This window comes from Venustampulla echinocandica (assembly GCF_003357145.1).
Source record: "Venustampulla echinocandica strain BP 5553 chromosome Unknown scaffold_0, whole genome shotgun sequence".
Lineage (NCBI taxonomy): Eukaryota > Fungi > Ascomycota > Leotiomycetes > Helotiales > Pleuroascaceae > Venustampulla > Venustampulla echinocandica.
In genome coordinates, this window is record NW_022474205.1 from 6,673,497 (window position 1) to 6,691,043 (window position 17,547).

General features: G+C 50.4%; 5 protein-coding genes across 5 annotated transcripts; 2 read left to right on the forward strand and 3 right to left on the reverse strand.

Moving 5' to 3' along the window:
* Nucleotides 1–3,399: 3,399 nt before the first annotated feature.
* Nucleotides 3,400–5,330, reverse strand: BP5553_02079 (Nop; the record flags this gene model as incomplete). The annotated part of the gene is made up of 2 exons (XM_032010702.1): nucleotides 3,400–4,905; nucleotides 5,001–5,330. The coding sequence occupies 2 exons, from the start codon at nucleotides 5,328–5,330 to the stop codon at nucleotides 3,400–3,402; spliced, it is 1,836 nt and encodes a 611-aa protein (XP_031874756.1).
* Nucleotides 5,331–5,665: 335 nt separating this feature from the next.
* BP5553_02080 (TPR-like protein) lies at nucleotides 5,666–7,759 on the forward strand (the record flags this gene model as incomplete). Its single annotated transcript, XM_032010703.1, has 2 exons — nucleotides 5,666–7,441; nucleotides 7,499–7,759. The coding sequence occupies 2 exons, from the start codon at nucleotides 5,666–5,668 to the stop codon at nucleotides 7,757–7,759; spliced, it is 2,037 nt and encodes a 678-aa protein (XP_031874757.1).
* Nucleotides 7,760–8,021: 262 nt separating this feature from the next.
* Nucleotides 8,022–9,745, reverse strand: BP5553_02081 (Uncharacterized protein; the record flags this gene model as incomplete). Its single annotated transcript, XM_032010704.1, has 2 exons — nucleotides 8,022–8,695; nucleotides 8,746–9,745. The coding sequence occupies 2 exons, from the start codon at nucleotides 9,743–9,745 to the stop codon at nucleotides 8,022–8,024; spliced, it is 1,674 nt and encodes a 557-aa protein (XP_031874758.1).
* A 1,561-nt stretch (nucleotides 9,746–11,306) lies between these two features.
* BP5553_02082 (Uncharacterized protein) lies at nucleotides 11,307–12,331 on the reverse strand (the record flags this gene model as incomplete). Its single annotated transcript, XM_032010705.1, has 2 exons — nucleotides 11,307–11,975; nucleotides 12,038–12,331. 2 exons carry the CDS (start codon nucleotides 12,329–12,331, stop codon nucleotides 11,307–11,309), a joined length of 963 nt encoding a protein of 320 aa, XP_031874759.1.
* Nucleotides 12,332–14,573: 2,242 nt separating this feature from the next.
* On the forward strand, nucleotides 14,574–16,844 carry BP5553_02083 (Uncharacterized protein; the record flags this gene model as incomplete). The annotated part of the gene is made up of 1 exon (XM_032010706.1): nucleotides 14,574–16,844. The coding sequence occupies one exon, from the start codon at nucleotides 14,574–14,576 to the stop codon at nucleotides 16,842–16,844; it is 2,271 nt and encodes a 756-aa protein (XP_031874760.1).
* Between the last annotated feature and the right edge of the window lie 703 nt (nucleotides 16,845–17,547).

Consider the following 17,547-nt stretch of genomic DNA (forward strand, 5'->3'; position numbering starts at 1 on the left):
TTCAACGGTTCATTGGCGCACATTATTCTACAGCGGGCTTCGGTTCCAAATTTGGCACATGCGCGGTATTATAGGATACATGGTCTTCCTGCCTTGGAATTCCCGGTGCTTGGCTTCTCTCCTTATTTTTCACATGCATAGGGGTCCCAAAGCGGGTTGGGCGGCGAGTCTTTGGGGGGGGGAGGGGATGAAAAATCAGGGTCGATAATACGTTGGTGGATGATACCCAGGTTTGGAAGTACAGAACACAGAACACAGAACACAGAACACAGAATGGATGGACGGGCCCCACCGCGTACATCTTCAAGGGGGGCGGATGGCATGGTTTCGCGGGGATAGCGACAGTGACAGGTGTGGCAGCATACGATACCCACTCCCACTACGAAATGAAATACAAAAGCAAACTTCTTTGCGAGATATACTCTACCTTGATACTTGATACTTGGTACATAATGAGAATGTGCAACAACTTCATCCAGAGCCTCGTACGTCGGTACTACGTCCCCCGATTCCCACCTCCCCAATCCCGATGTGCTCATTGCTCCCCATCCATGTGAAACCGCCCTCCGATCAAAGCAATAAACCTAATAATACCAGGATGGTCGGTGCTATAGTCCCGTAGATCTTGCATGTCTGCCGATCCGAACTACTTTTCCGGATCCGCCAGAAAGTCAATCCCTCGACCTTGCCCGCCCGTTCCCCGGGCGTTTCCCCGGGCCTAGCGGGTAGCACGCAGTGAGTTGTAGGCTGTAGGCTGTAGCATATTGCAGTGTACGTGAAAAAGGGCCTAGAATTAACATCAACGGCGGTAAAAAACAAGGAACCAACCCCCGCCAGGTCTTAAATCGACTTTTGCAGTCCCAGCTCCCGGGATAAACCCTACCTAGGGGATCGCTGCACGGCCGAGCTGGTGGCTCCATTATCCATACCTTGACTCTCCGGACAGGGCAAGCAGGCGGGAGTATCATCGCAACGGCAACCTCCTCGCAGCCAGTGAGCGGCGGCATCCCTGTCCCAGACACCCGGCTTGGGGGTTTCGTCTCTTATTCTCTACCGCCGTATCTGCACCTGTCTTAATAACATAGCACTGTACAACGCAACGCAACGCCGAAAACGAACGCAATCAAAAACATCCCTTGATGAAACGGCGGGAAAAAACAAGCCACCTCGCACGCATAAGCACACGCACAGGCAGACGCATACACACAGACAGAACAACGATCTATGATTCTGTTTTGTCTTTCTTTCCTCTCCCCCCCCCCCCCCCCCCCTCCCCCGCCGCTGGGACTTGGCGTATGAAGCGTGGCTTACTTTGACTTGTAGTGTAGTTTAGTTGTACTCGGAATATTCCGTAGCTGTCATCCCAACAAACGACTAGTAAGTAGGTACAAGTATAGTACAAGTCCGTCGTTGATGGGGAACCCATCTCCATCTAATCTAACATCCGTCCTGGGATCACCGCTGTTCCGGAACCGTTTGCCTCACTTCCCGCAAGCTACCTAAGGTAGGTAGCTAGGTAAGGTAGGTAACTAAGCTGACGGACAGCATACATGTACCAACCAACGCTACGATGATACCGGCCCCTCCACGAGCGCAAACTACCCAAAACAAAACACTCTCTAGATATATCCCAGTATCAAACTCCGCCGGGATGAACCCAAACCCGCTTGCGCTCGCAAGTTTGCAACCCTTCGCCTCGCTCCCTCGAAACGTCAAATCCTCCTCGTTACCTGTTCCGCGGGTAAGGGCCGTCCGGTCGTCCGAGAAGCTTCTCTCCGCAGCTGTCTCAGTGGAAGCGGTGATGGGGGAGGGACAATTGATCACCATGAAGGACGTGTTTGTTTCAGTGAACGGATGATGGGTCAAAAACAATGCTCATATTTTGCACCTGAAACTCTGCTGCTGCGGAGTTAGCTACCCGCGTTGTGCAATTGCCGGTAGATGGTAGATACCTACCTAGTAGGTAGGTAGGTACGTAGATGGCAGGTAAACATAGCCACTCTCCGAAGTAGGTAGTTACCTACCCCGCAGGGTCTCTTTTGGCGCTGCGCGGAGCTACAGCTTCTCACAGGTGGGCACAAGCCGTGCTGGAAAGCTATCGATTCCGAGTAGTGGGAGGAGACATACGAAGTGGCAGCAACGCCTCCTCTCAGGGACCGTGACAGTACTCGCGTAAGTAGGCAGTTTGATCCTCGCCGGGATGAAAAGTAGCAGCGAGGAGGGGATAGAGGGGTTAGAGGGGGGAATTGGTGGAATTGGGCGCTTGGTACACACAGGTCACACAGAGGTCACACAGGTCACCAGCTGGGCGTGCTCCCATTCGCGCGCTGGGTTCTTCCCTAGCTGGCAGTAGGCGAAACTCTAAATCCGCTGACTGCTGACGGCGCCCTGGTCCATGAACTTCTAGATTTGGTGGATTTGGGTTTGTAGAGTAGTGTTTTGAGCACAGCCGATAATACCCTGAAATAAATCGATCCCCTCCGCCCACCGGCGCCGCGCCCGTTCGCCGGTTGCACTCGGTCCCTATCCCACATGCGTGGCTGCGGGCACTTGATAGGTCGATGCAGGCTGACGCTTGACGACGGACGGTAAGGGCAAAGGGGGCTAGTTGATTGATGATTGATTGATTGATAATGAACAAGAGAGGGATGGAGACGCAAGCTGAGAGAGGGTCGAGTGGCAAATTGAGGCACCTTTCTTAGGGGGAAAGTTTGATAGAGGGTTTTTCCCTTGTTGCCACTGGCATGAGGTGCTCACTGGGCCTTTTTGTGGGGGGGGATTTCGATATGAGCGGGGTAGGAAATAATAAGAGCTGTTGTTTTGGAGGGTGATGCTTGTTATGTTATGACGTGCTGTGGCAAGCTGAGATGTGGACGGAGATGGAGACGGAGATGGAGACGGAGATGGATGGATAGATGGGAACCGGCGAGGACCGATCAGAGGCGGATGTAGCGGGGACGGGAATAGAGCAGGGAATCGGCTAGACCGAAGAATGTGATATAAACGGGAGGAGAGGGGAATGGGTAGCTCAGCGGTAGATGGATAGGTGAGAGGGGGAATAGATAGCGAGGCGCCTGGACCGACCAGAACAGGAGAGGAGAAGGAGGGATTTGTTTGGGATGAAGGGATGACGGCGAGGAAATTGGACATGACGAAAACAGGAATGGTAATTGCAATTGGAAATGCAGACGGCAAAAACAAGCTTCAAATGATGTATAATGTTGCCCTGAGCAAGCCAGATCTAATACAATTGAAAAACCCCGCCATTGAGCCTCTCCCTTGAATGCCTAAAGCAACGCCCTTGCGATGTATGTCCTAAACTCCCCCATTAACCCATTCAATCTTACAATACATGCGCCATCATAAAACGAAAACCGGACAGATGAACAATAAAGCGATTCACTTCTTCGCCGGCAAAGGAGGAGGGGCCATCTTCCCAGACCCAGTATCAACCCTCTTACTCGGTGGCAAAGATGGCGGTCCCATGGAACCATTCGTACTTCCTCCACCAACTTGAGTGAAGGTTCCCCCTTTGAACCATCGGTCCTCTTCAGCTTTCCGTTTGCGATTCATCTCCGTCACCATCTTAGGATCGACGAGCTCGAGGCCCTGGACGGGCGTGAAAGCTACTGATGATGCCGTTCCAGCACCGGCGCCAGTCGTGCCCACGCCAGAGGCTCGTAATCCCTTGCCCCTTAAATCAATGCCTGCCCCAGCACCCTGGCCAAAGCCGCGCAATGTAGACGCAGAGCCGCTGATAGGCGTAGCACCACCCCAGCCCTTATTCTTCGCACTGAGTTTGGCTTTGGTTCTCTGGTCGACTTGCAGATTACGGATACGGCCCTCATTGGCTTGTCCAATCATACCGAGACCTTTCGTTCCTTCGCCGGTGCCGTATCCAACCTCTTTCTCCTCCTTGCCAAATACCATCCTGTTTTGCGCCTTGCGAAGTTCCGTCATAGCCGTTGCTTCCTTGGCTTTGCGTGCTCGTCGGCCACCTCGTTTCCGGGCTGGTTTATCATCGGGAGCAGGGAGTGCGCGTTGACCCTTGTTTGGAGGAGGTTCAGTCAATTTTTCCAGGCGTTCTAGGCATGAGGCTTTGAGCTCTTCTCCCGTCGAGCCGTCAGCACTACTGTGGACGCGGTCCACGCGAGCCGCAAGCACAACTTTGGCCGAAACTATGCGCATGGCCTGTCGCTTTAGGTCGTTTGGAATACCACGGATGATGGGCGAATGATACAAGAAACCTTGTTGTCTAACTCCCACATTGGTGGCAAACCCAGTGCCAGACTGCTTCTTCGATCCTAAGGGTGGTAAGTTGCAGGCCGGGGTTTTTGCCAGGCCTGTCAGTCCTCCCGCGAAGTTGAGTAGTTGCGCTGCCGTAAGGGATCCGATGAGCGCCGTCAAATTAGGAGCGAACAAATTCATCCGGGATTGTACATAATCCGTTAAAGTCTTCTTTGCCCGGTCTAGTGCTAGAGTCATATCGCAAGCACGCATCACCCTCTCAAGCTCATCTGTTGACATATCCCGGCCTTTGGTGGTGGTTGCTTCAACAGTAACAATCATCACTGAAGGGCCATCTAGGACGGATCGTAGTGTAGCTCCTAACCGGTTGTCTTTAGATGTTTGAAGTGCCTTGATACTGTCTCCATCCATAGGTCCATTTCCAATGATAGTGACCACTTTGGCATAGTCTATGGGATTCGTGACCAGCGTCTCGAGTTCGGGAAAGCGTATCGAGTAGTGATCGCGTATGTATTTATGAACGATCATTATTTCCGTATCTATCGATGTTGCAAGCGTATTCGACTGCGTCAGGAGGTGGTACTCGGGGTTATCTTCCACTGAGCCAACAAAGGTAGTTTGCTTCTCGGGTGGTAACGATTGATAATATGCGATTTTCTATACGTCGCGAGGCTGTCAGGGCTAACACACAAATGGGCAATGTAAACATGCATCATCAGAATATAGGAGGGGCAAAAGAAATATGTACTGACCTCTAGGACTGGTTCCAACGTCTTCATCAGCTTCGCGACACTTCTCACATCGTCGACGCCTCCCAGTTTCATCTTCTCGACCTTAGCTTTCGTCTCTTCTTCGCTTTCAACATCGATCCCCGAGTCGTCGACGCCTCCCATTTCCTCATCCTCTACGACATCCTCCTCATCTCCATCTAGCTCCATTCCTTCTTCATTCGCCTTTGATACTGTCGCTTTGTTGGCGTTCAGCCCATCATCATTCGGGAAGAGGCCCTCATTTTGTTGCTCCTCGCCCTCAGAGCCCGAGTCCTCGAAGTCTTGCAGCAGTTCATCTGCGAGAGTAGACATCGTTTCGCAAAAAGAATGGTTGGGGTCGGATAGCGCGTAGTTGTAGAATTTAGGCAAGGTTGTGTGAGGTTATTTACTTAACATTTCGATATGACGCTAGCGGCCGCATCCCAGCTTTGATTTTAGCGCGCTTTCGAAAACATTCGCGACTGAATCAATACTCCATACCTTCGTCCCATATCTCAGAAGGTATCACGCCCCGCTCGGCTTTGAATTACGGAGCCGTGCCATCAGGTACACCGCGCTTAAATCCTTAAAACTTGGACTTTTGAAATTTATTAGGCAAGCTAGCCTGCGACAACAAACTCTCCCAGGGCCTCGCAAACGTCGCCAACATGGAGGCAGCTCGTGGACCCCCCAGGGTCAAGAACAAGGCGCCCAGCGCCATCCAAATATCAGCGGAACAGCTTCTGAGAGAAGCTGTCGATCGCCAGGAGCCAGGGCTGCAGGCGCCAACACAGCGATTCGCCGATCTCGAAGAGCTTCATGAGTTCCAAGGCAGAAAGCGGAAGGAGTTCGAGGACTATGTGCGGAGGAACAGGATTAATATGAACAATTGGATGAGATATGCACAATGGGAACTTGAGCAGAAGGAATACAAGCGAGCGAGATCCATTTTTGAGCGAGCTCTCGATGTTGATGCTACTTCTGTCACATTATGGATTCGATATATCGAGGCGGAAATGAAATCTAGGAATATCAACCATGCCCGAAACCTGTTGGACCGCGCAGTTACAATTCTACCCAGAATCGATAAATTGTGGTACAAATACGCCTATATGGAGGAGATGCTGGGGAACATTCCCGGAACGCGGCAAGTTTTCGAGAGATGGATGACCTGGGAGCCGGACGAGGCAGCGTGGAGCAGTTATATAAAGCTGGAGAAGCGATATGGCGAGTTTCAAAGAGCCCGAGAGATCTTCCAGCGATTCACGATAGTTCATCCAGAGCCGAGGAACTGGATCAAATGGGCTAGATTTGAAGAAGAATTTGGGACCAGTGATCTTGTCAGGGAGGTGTTTGGCACCGCTGTTGAGGCATTAGGTGATGAATTTATGGATGAACGGTTATTCATTGCATATGCAAGGTACGAGGCGAAGCTGAAAGAGTACGAGCGTGCGAGATCAATCTACAAGTACGCCTTAGATCGTCTGGCAAGATCCAAATCACTTGCTCTCCACAAGGCCTACACCACTTTTGAGAAGCAATTTGGTGATAGAGAGGGTGTAGAGGATGTGATCCTGTCAAAGCGACGGGTCCAATATGAGGAACAAGTCAAAGCGAACCCCAAAAACTACGACGCGTGGTTTGACTATGCCCGGTTAGAGGAAGTATCTGGAGATGTCGACCGAGTCCGCGATGTCTATGAGAGGGCGATTGCTCAAATACCACCTACGCAGGAGAAGCGACATTGGAGACGATATATCTATTTATGGGTTTTCTACGCTATCTGGGAGGAGATGGAAACCAAGGACACGGAGCGTGCGAGGCAGATTTACCAGGAATGCCTGAAACTTATCCCCCATAAGAAATTTACGTTCGCCAAAATCTGGCTCATGAAGGCACAGTTTGAAATTCGGCAACAGCAACTATCTCCCGCAAGAAAGACCCTCGGCCAGGCTATCGGGATGTGTCCTAAAGACAAGTTATTCAAAGGATACATCGAACTCGAAATGAAATTGTTCGAGTTTACTCGATGCCGAACTCTCTATGAGAAGCACATCGAGTGGAATCCCGCAAATTGCCAAGCCTGGATCAAGTTCGCTGAATTAGAACGAGGTCTCGATGACTTAGAGCGTACCCGTGCCATCTTTGAACTCGCTATCACCCAAACCCAACTAGACATGCCAGAGTTGCTATGGAAAGCATATATTGATTTCGAGGAGGAGGAAGGCGAGTATGAGCGAACTCGCCAACTCTACGAACGGCTGCTCGAGAAGACCGACCACGTTAAGGTCTGGATTAGCTATGCCCATTTTGAGATCAACGTCCCAGATGAGGAAGAAGAGGAGGAAGAGGAGAAACCTATTAGCGAGGTCGCCAAGACGCGCGCGAGGAAGGTGTTTGAGCGTGCTCTTAAGAGCATGAAGGATAAGGAGTTGAAAGAAGAGGTACGATCACTCCCCCATGATTTTGTCTCTTGGAATATGCTTCTAACTGCTAAACAGCGAGTCTCTCTACTCAACGCATGGCTTTCCTTCGAGCGAACACACGGCTCGGCAGAGGATATCGAAGAGGTCCAGAAACAGATGCCTCGGAAGACCAAACGTCGTCGCAAGTTGGACGACGACAGCTACGAGGAGTATATCGATTACGTATTCCCTGCCGACGACAGACAGACCGAGAAACTTTCCAACTTCCTCGCTATGGCCCAATCTTGGAAACAGGCTGGTGGAACTATCACTGGAGATGCTGCGGATGGCGAGTAAGACCAATCAGGGCATGCATGCAGACCTTTGTTATCATTCTGTATACTATCTACTAAACTGGTGCATTTATACCAAATTCACCCCAATAAATGACAAATGTTTCCGAATATAATATGGTATCCTTTAAAATCGACGTATGCATGCAAAATGCAGTTGATGGTATTATGCTTCAAGATCGTAACAGTCCCAACTCCTTATTAAAGCCAAATGCTCAAATGACGCGCTCAAATCAACCAGACGTTTTTATATTCTCGCTCGCGACTCAACCAATATAAATCGGCATCCTACTTCCCTTCATATCGGCGGGAACAACTCTAACATCAGATTTATCAAAATCGTGCAGGAGGAGCCAACACAGCATTCGAAAGATCAGCGAGATCCATATCGTATCCCGCTGTTCCTTTTCTTCCTTAGATAGCGGGTTTCCCAGCGTATCCAGGTTCCCAATGACGGCTGGTCGGATATGGGAGAAGTAATAACTTAGCAGAGTATCCTCCTTATTGGCTAGCACGATATTGTTTAGGGGTGAATTTTGGTCTTGAAGGACCTCGAGAACTTTTGATAGGTGCGCTACGACAACGCTGAGAACGACCGTTTGCTTGAGGGAGAGCAAATAAGTTGTCCTCTCGTCCAGCGCATCGTGGATCGCTTCACGAACTTCGAGGGGTAACTCTTTTTCGTCTTTGTAGCCCATCTCAGAGATTGCCTTCCAGCTTTGAGATATGGAATGAACTGGGTGGCCTTCCTCGAGACCCTCTGTGTCTATGAGCCCAGCCACCTTCTCTTGGAAGACTTCCATCAAGCGCGTGATTTTCCACGCGGCTCTTTGGCCGTTCTCCTTGAGCCATGAGTCGGGTGTGGGATTAGGAATCATTCTAAAATTACTTCCCCGGATTCGAATGACCCGTCCAAGCATGCCGATAATTTCGAAGGAGACTAGAAGTAGGTTAGCTACAGTTGACAATGGGCGGAACGGAAAGACCTACTCGAAAATATGTGCTTGCGATCTTGCTCATACCGTTCACACATTGCTGCGCTGCAGCCGAGGGATTCCAGAGTTGATCTAACTTCTTCGCTATTTCCGAACACGAGTTCAAGACTCTGGGCCTCCTTCTCCCGCAGTAGATATTCGTTATCTTCAAAGATGTTGGGTACCGTGCCAAACGCTAGTTCTTTCACCTCGTTGCAAGGAATAACCCGTTTGGTAGTGAACTGTGATTTTCCAGTGACAGCAAATACAACCATAACACCAAGGCCATGGACAGTGGTTGAGGTCAAGATGAACCCGTTCCCTTCCGCTCTTAAATTCCATAAAATCTGATCAAAAACTTTCCAGTATATTCCCATCATTGCCATAATCTCCACTAGATGGCAGATTGCCGTGGTGGCGTATGGTTTGGTGATAGAAGATGGGATAAAGTCCCAGGACCGGGTCTTGCTCTGTAGGCCAACAGCAATTTGGTGCTTAGGTGTTGGCAGGTCTCGAATGGTTCTGGGAGGGCCATATTTCGTCCGCGTCTCGTTGTCCCATACTCGAGAATCGTTTTCGGCTCGCTGGAGCATCGAGAGGAGGGTCAGCCATGATGCTCGTTCGTCATCAGCTGTATGTACTCGGGTCCCAGCTTCCTGATCCGCCTTCTTCTGGGCTATTGGTTTGAGGACGCGGGTATTCGTATATGACTCGTCACTGCCATCAATGTAATGTATCTTTCGATTGGGGATGGGGCCGAATTGGTTTGTTGGAGGGGCCACGAAGATCACAGGCGTTTCGAAAACGACTTCTACTCTGAATTCCCTTGCAACAAGCTTCCGATGTGTCCCTTTTGACCAATCGCCCATCACTGATACCGCACATCTTCGATATCCTTCAGCGCTCGAGAAATACTGCTGGAGAACTTGGAGAACCGTGGTGATCAAAGCCACAAGTGAGACGACCAGTGCTGTGAATCCGAAGACATTCTGGTTGATACTGTCGAAAGAGGACATCCCGACACCCTGAGAAAAGAGGGGATGAGTAGGATCGACTCAATCAGTGCTCTGGAGCGTTCTGCTAGAGAGAAGAGGAGATATGCGCAATCTATAACCCCATACTGCGAAATTACCAACAAGATGAGATAGGATGGGTGATATCCGAGGCCTACAGGAGAATATTGATGTTTCGTCCAGCTGCAACCTCAGCCCCTAGCAGTCACTTCTAGGCCAAGCATCTGCCCTGCTAGCGCACAGCATCAGCCACCTCGAAAAACGACAGCTGAAACAATTCTCGAAGCCATTGGCAAGATGGACAATGAAGAGAGACATGATGGCGGCCACGCCGTCGAGTTAGGGGAGGATTAAACGCGACACGATGACGAGGAATGGGCGGCAACGATTTGTATTTGATTGTTTGCTAGCGGCCGTCGGGAACGGGAAGCATATTTAATGCGTTAAGTTCTCCGCCACGAGTATCCCTGGGCTCCGTTTGAGCTTAGAAGCTTGTTTAAAGTAGCGCGCAACCCTTCGTTTCCCTTCTTCATAGTCGATGCTTTCCGCGATCAGTTGAATTTCTCCCTCGTTTGTTCTGTGGTACGAAGTATGGGGCAGGACGAGATCCAAGTTTGCGAGGAGGAGCTATTCTGTGAATAGAACCGAGTCAACCGAGCCTACTTGAGTTGGAGTTAAACATGACATCTCGGCCAGTGCCAAGCCGTTTGATATTATAGATGCGTCCACAGTTGATAGATAATGTTTGGGGGGGCTTTCGAGAATGTAGAAGGCTCAAGTGGCCTTGATCCACGCACATTTCCCTCAAGTCACATACTTTCTTCAAACCCAGTCACCGACTTTTTACAATTCCTTCGATAATTTTCAAGTTTCAGCGTACAGGTATCGATCTCAAAAGTCACTTTTATAACAATTGGATACTTGGTAGCTCCAAAGACAGCTGGAGCTGCTCAGCGAATGGGGTTTGGAATGACATGCAGTCCCATAGCTTCCAGGTTTCGCAATGGGGCCTCTGCAATGACCGCAGAAGACGTGGTGCTTTCCCTTGGCCATGACCAGAGTTTCGGAATCGCTTGATATGGGTAATGTGGACTGGCTGGCATATGTCCTGAAGGTACCCGAGCAAAGCAATTGCCTCCACTGTGGTGATTCCACGACAGCTGTGTTCTGACGAGCCACTTACGCGCCGGCCTTCGTTGAGACCTGGGGTTTTGGGGATACGGGAGCTGGTTGAAACATTAGGAACCATCTGCTAGGCTTGGCCGAGCTACAACAAACTGAGCTTCTAAAAGGGTGATGGATGGCCAGCAACCCAACTAGGATGATAATTTCAAGGATTAGGAGAGATCGCCAACATGCTCTCCAGCTCCTGATCGATGGATTGATCAGGGGAAGCTGCGCGGTTCATCTTTATTGAGTAGTGGGGCTGTATTACTTGATTGTAGTTACCCCACTAGTATTATCTAAACAGCTGGGAAGTTCCCAGTGTGGATACCTCGACAATGATGAGTTGTCCATATGGTTGTCCAGTCAGATCAAGTTTATAATCATTCCACTATCTACCTCAGATATTAGCATTGTCCTTTAAAAATCGCTCGAGGCTCGTCGCCTTCGCTCCTGGATATTTATCGTTGTCTAGTTTCCCCAAGTTCCAGATTCCCTTTACCGTGAACAGCTGGAAAAACAAACGGTGGTACTCCCAAAACTTGGCCCTGCCCCATTTCTCCCTACCTGCAATAGCCTTCTTCTCCAGCTCTTCTACAGACCCCTTTTCCGTGATGTCAACTTTCGCTTCGGGGTGGACCTTCTGGTAAATCTCAGCAACCTCGCGCAGGGAGTGCACCCATGAGACTAAGTTTACAAAACCACCCTTCTCTGCATCTGGACCCGTCACGACTTCGATGCTGAACGCGCCGGCATCGGCTTCTGAAGTGAAGTACCAAGGCTCGTTACCGGTTCCGTAGACGTCCATTGCTCTCACTCTGGAATTTGGCCCGGTGGTAGCAGAGCCTTGGGGTTCCGGGTCCCAGACGCCATCATCGGCAGGTGTGAAGCCGCGCTCTTTGTGCGAGCCAAAGAAGACTTCGGCCAAGATGCCGGTGAGAATGTGAAGGGTCTTGATACTGCTGGAGATGGTGGCGTGAGCGTGGAAGGCTATGTAGGGGTCGTAGACTTCTTCGTCTTGGAATGAAATACGGCGCCAGTCGTAGTTCCAGGATGCAGCCAAGTAGCGCTGCAGTCACAGATCAACGTATTAGCCAATCGACTGTGCCTAGCAAGAGGCTGGTCACCAACCTTGATTCCGGCCCGCTCCGCGGCACGCAGGAGTAAGAGCTGGCCATCAAGCGCCAACTCTGGAAGTCCTCCATACGCGCAGATCACAGCATCGACACCATGGACCGCTTGCTCTAACGCGGAGATATCATAGTAATTCTTCGACTCCACAAACGATTCGAGTCCCGAGCGAATTGCGGCATCGAGCTTCGTCGGAGAACGGCCCAACCCTCGAATTTGGTGGTCTCGCTCCAAACCAGCTCGGGCAGCTTGCTGCCCAACATTACCCGTAATCCCAGCGATCAGAATGAGCATTGTAGACGTGTGAAATGAGATGATTAGAGAGATGGTAAATAGTGAAGGGAAAGAAGACGGTCTGCCCTGAGAGCTCACCTTCCTCTATATACTGTACAATAAAACACCTTCAGTGTACGCCTTGGAGGGGCCGCTGTCAACACGATTTACTATGGAGGACTTGGCGAATGATAGATGATACATGTATATAGGAGGTAGGCCCGAAGGCGGGGTCAAGTAAGGGATTTCCATGATCTCATAGGCTGGGCTGCGATGAGTTAAAATGACTCATCACACCTCACCACATAGCTCAGGCTGCTATTCGCCCTTATTTGTACAACACTTATCCACCCATGTAATTGTTCCTTAGAGGAAAGATATGCTCTTCTAACACAACACAACGTAGAATCCTCAGCTTGAAAGCAGAAAGTCACTAATTATCAGGCGGGTATGTAGTCCTAAACCCCCTAAAAATTGGCCGACACATATCCAGCAAGCTCCAATCTTGCTAGTGGTCGCCGTAGGGGTCCTCCCTGACCTCGGGTTTGGCCATTATAAGGTGAGAATGATCGAAGAGTTTTGTTGCACTTCGCACGTTTGCTAAATGTCTCAAGTTGTCAGCCTTCTTCTTGAAGGGTTCTGTTGCACGTCGTACTTTTTCTTAATGTCTCAATTTCTTAACCCTCTCGTTCCAAAATTTTGTTGCATGTCGCACTTTTGCCTAAGTTGCTCTTTTATTCGACATCTTCAATCTCCCCTTAAAAGCGAGTTAGGCATCCCCTAAATAACGTTTTGTTGCACATCGCACTTTGCTAATCTCTCAGGTTCTTGCTCCGTAACCCTCTTCTTGTTAGGTTTTGTTGCATGTCGCACTTTCGTCCAAGTTGCACTTTTATTCGACATCTCAAATGCCGCCTTAAAAGCGAGTTAAGCCTGCCCCTAATAAAATTTTGTTGCACATCGCACTTTTGGCTAAGTTGGTTTTTTGTTCAACATCCCACATTCCCCCTTAAGAGAGAGCTAGGCCACCTCCTAATAAAGCGGATATGTCAATTCTGGCGATGACCAGATAGGACAAGGTCAGGTCCCTAGATAGAGTGGCAAAGTGATTTGTAGTTCTGCTTAAGTCTCCTAACCACCAAGGCTCTACTTCGTAAGGCTCCGGTATCATTGTGGGTGACCTTGCCCAATTACTAGTATATAATCCTTATATAACCCTTAGGACCCGTACAATGTAAATTCTCTTCCCCTGACAGGCTTCTCCTAGCTAGACTCAATACCATCGCATATTTGACGCTATAGGCACTATTTGTTGTCAAGGAAGGTATACAATACTTTGTAGAAAAGCCCTCTGCTGTACTCGAGTTTGCACGTGACAAGACATGACATCATCGCCGCAGCTCTGAGTTGCCCCTCCATCAATGGGGTAGAGAGTGCGTGATTACTGTGAGTGGGCACTTAAGTAAGGGGGATTATAGCTATTGCGGGTATGAATTCGTTTGTTAATCGGGGCTTAAGTGCATGATAATGTGTGTCAGTACTAGTTTCAGTCTCTCCCCTCCAGGTCGTCTCGTGGTTGTGGCCGCGGTCGTGGCCGTGGTTGTCAGCCCACGTCACCAGAGAGAGTCTTGTGAGCAGAGCAGAGTAGAGCGCACTGCACAGCCACAGGCCCTGATTGTACAACGTTGGTCCTCGGGGCAGGCCGGGCTCCTTCGTCATTCCCCGTGCCCTGAACTGAGGTAGCTGTGTGTCTTGTTAGACCCTGAATATCTGTCAAAAGGGTAGTTCCAACTCTGAGGTGACCTGGGGGCGTGTCAGCCTAATATTGCATTGTCTAGGGTGCAGGTACTACCCACAGTACTTTCGTAATAAGGTACACCGAGTACCAATCACCAACCTCCCAACGCCCAACCTCCCAACCTGCCAACTTGATTCTGTGCCAAGTCAAAATCAGGGATCTCCTGCTTGCTGCGCATGCTGTCTCACCGTACATGTACCATGGTCATTGCCACTGCCACGCTCTCCCCACCACCCACTTCCCCTCTTCAGCCTATTTTGTCCGCATCTTCATCGTCATTTCCATCCCCATCGCTCTTGTTATTGTTATCGACCTCATTATCGGAGACGCTACCCCGTCAAACCTCAAGTTGGTCGGTTTTTACCTTCAAGATGCCATGTACTGTTAACGTTGAACTAACCAGACGGCATCAGTTAAATAGGAACAGGGCGCTGACCCAATATCACAACTTTTTACACCTCCATCATGTCAGGCGATTACGACTACGACAGATACGACGACCCTCGGCGACATAGATCCCATCGCCATCGGGATGATCGCGAACCGCGCTACGTCGACACACAAGAAACCTACGTGCGAGGCTCACCTTATGTGTCCCAACACACTGATATAATCCGCCGCCCAACTCGCGAGGACAGCGATCTGTCAATAGAAGAAGTTCGGCGGGATTTCCCGCCGCCAGGCGCTGACCCATATCTTCGGCGCTCGATGGTTCAAGACAATCGGTACGGCCCGCCCGTCCGGTCTCGTTCCGCCGAACGGGGCTATGGACCATATCTTGACGAGCGTCGAGGCCACAAGAGCGCCATGTACGTCGACGAAGAGAGAGAAATAAAGCCTCGTCGCCGCTCTCTTTCCCGGAATCAGAAGATCTTGGCTGCGGTTGGGGGAGCAGCTATCGCTGTGGGAACAAAGGAAGTATGGGATCGAAAGCAGGCAGATGGCCGGCCAGTCACTCGAAATCCGTTATCATCGGCTGCAGTTGGCGCGGCGGGTGCGTTTGCCGCATATGAAGGCGCCGAGTTCTATGCTAAGCATAGCAATAAGGAGAAGGAGCACATAAAGACGCACGTGTCCCGTCGCGGCCGGGATGGAGAACTCAAAGAATATTACTCCTCTGACGAAGAGACTGTTGAGCCAAAGAAAAGCCGTCGAAAATCCCTCGTTGAAGACGCTCTTGGGTTCGTGGGCTTAGGGGCAGCAGCGAAAGCTCTCACAGGTAAAGACGGGAAAAGCCATAGTCGACGCGGAAGCGGTGATAGCCACCTCTCTACAAAAAGCCGCCGCTCCACCAGAAGCCGATCGCATGGTCGAGGCAAGTCCCCGGAAGGTGCTGCCAGGTTCCAACAAGCGGCAAAGGCTGCTCTTCTCGCCGGCGCCACTGAAGCATTCAGAGTACGAAAGGAACCCGGAGGATGGGACGGGGCCAAAGGCAAGCGCATTCTCACTGCTGCTATTGGAGCCGGCGGTATCGATGCTGCGGCAGATAAGGATCCTGATAAACACAGCAAACGCCATATTCTCGAGGCCGTGGTTGGCGGCCTTGCCGGGAACCGACTTATCAATGGTTCAAGGAAAGATGTGCAGGACGATGATCGATCGACGAGATCTGGGAGGTCACGATCGCGATCCAAAGGCCCAGGGGGGAGTGGCCAAGGTGCAGGTCTTGCTGCCCTTGCTACAGCAGGCTTGGGTGCACTGGCTGGAAAGAAACTTATGGATCGGTCCCGATCACGTTCCCGAGGCTCCCGTTCGCGGTCTCGAGCTGGTGATCGTCGACGGAGACACAGCCCGGATTCCTATGACAGCCGTAGCCCCTCTCCACGACGTGGTGACCAAAAGGACCGCCATAAGCGAAGCAAAAGTGTTACGGATTACGCCAGAAAAGGACTCGCTGCCCTCGGGATAGGAGAAGTTGCCAAGTCAGCTAGCCGTGATCGAGGTGATCGAGATGTGCGAGAGATTGACGAAACGCATGTTAGTCACAGATCACGACGCCATGGATCTGATGACGATTACGAACCCAGACGCTCTCGCCATGGCCACTCGTCCCGAGATGACGATTATGCTTCAAGCAGAGGTGAGCCATATGGCGATCCCCGCTATGCCGACTCACGTTCAAACTACGGCACGTCGAGGGATGACGATGACCGTCGTTCAAGCACAAAGAAGAAGGATAGCAAGAACAGGCGTGTTGCCGAAGGAAAAGAATCCGCATATGACTCAAGTAGTGACTTGGGATCCTCAGGGGATGATGAAAAGCGTGCCAGGAAGATGAAAGGTAAGCAATTTCTTACTGCTGGTTTGGCCACGGTTGCCACGATACATGCGGCGCACAACGTCTATCAGAGCATGGAAAAGCGGGATGCCCGAAGGAAGGCGGTTGCAGAGGGCGAGATGTCACCTGAAGAAGCCCGAAAGCTCAAGGCAAAGGCAACACTGCAAGATGCAGCATCTATCGGTATCGCAGCCCTCGGGATCAAGGGTGCCATTTCGGAGCTCAAAGAAGTCAACCATATCCGAAACGAATGCAAAGAGTTTGGGCAGAAAAAGGAAGAGCGACATCAAAGACGTCTTGAGCGACAAAGGGCCATCAATGGGGGTACTAGAAGCCGGTCCAACGGCTATGCCCCTGTGCAGAATAGTTTCCGCGACGATTATGGGCCTCGTTACATTGATGACAACCCGTATTCCGCAGCGCTTCCTGCACCTCCTGTCGGGTACGATAGAAGATAACTGTCCTGGCCGAGCACGCCGTACTCCGTCTCGAATAGCAAAGCATGACCAGTATCATGCAACCACTTGAGTGTCATCTTCTTCGTTGATGAGATGACCATAACTCTTGGTGTTGCATACGATTTACGATTTACGATATACACGAATTGAAAGGGCACGCATTTCCCAGAGTCCTTCTCCACTGCTCTGATGATGATGTTGAAATGATGCCCATGATATGTCCTTTTCCTTGGTTCTGCTTCTACCAATAGAGTTCAAGTTCAAGTTCAAATCATAAAGAATAATAAACTAATTTTTCTCCTCTGTGTACAGCTCACCGCCACTAAGCACAAGCTAAATGCAAGGTGATCAACGTCGCCGCAAGACTGTATTCGAAACGAGCCCGCATGCGATCAAAGCGGAAAATACCACGGACAGCATGAGTGGTAAGCACGCAGGGATTTATAATGGGTTGGTGTTGACTTGGCGGTTGGGTAGGTAGTGTTTGGGGGCTATTTTAGAATAGGGAATAGGGTGGAATCTTGAAAAGCCCGCAGTTCGTCGCAATGGGATATTATCAGGTTTAGGAAAGGGGCAATCGATAGCATGAATATTACGAATTTCCTTTCGTTGATTGGGTTTTAACAGTTGTTTCGTTGGTATTTGCTAGGCTATTAGGCAATCATGACGCGTTCAATCGAAACAATAGCAAAATGGCGGTGAC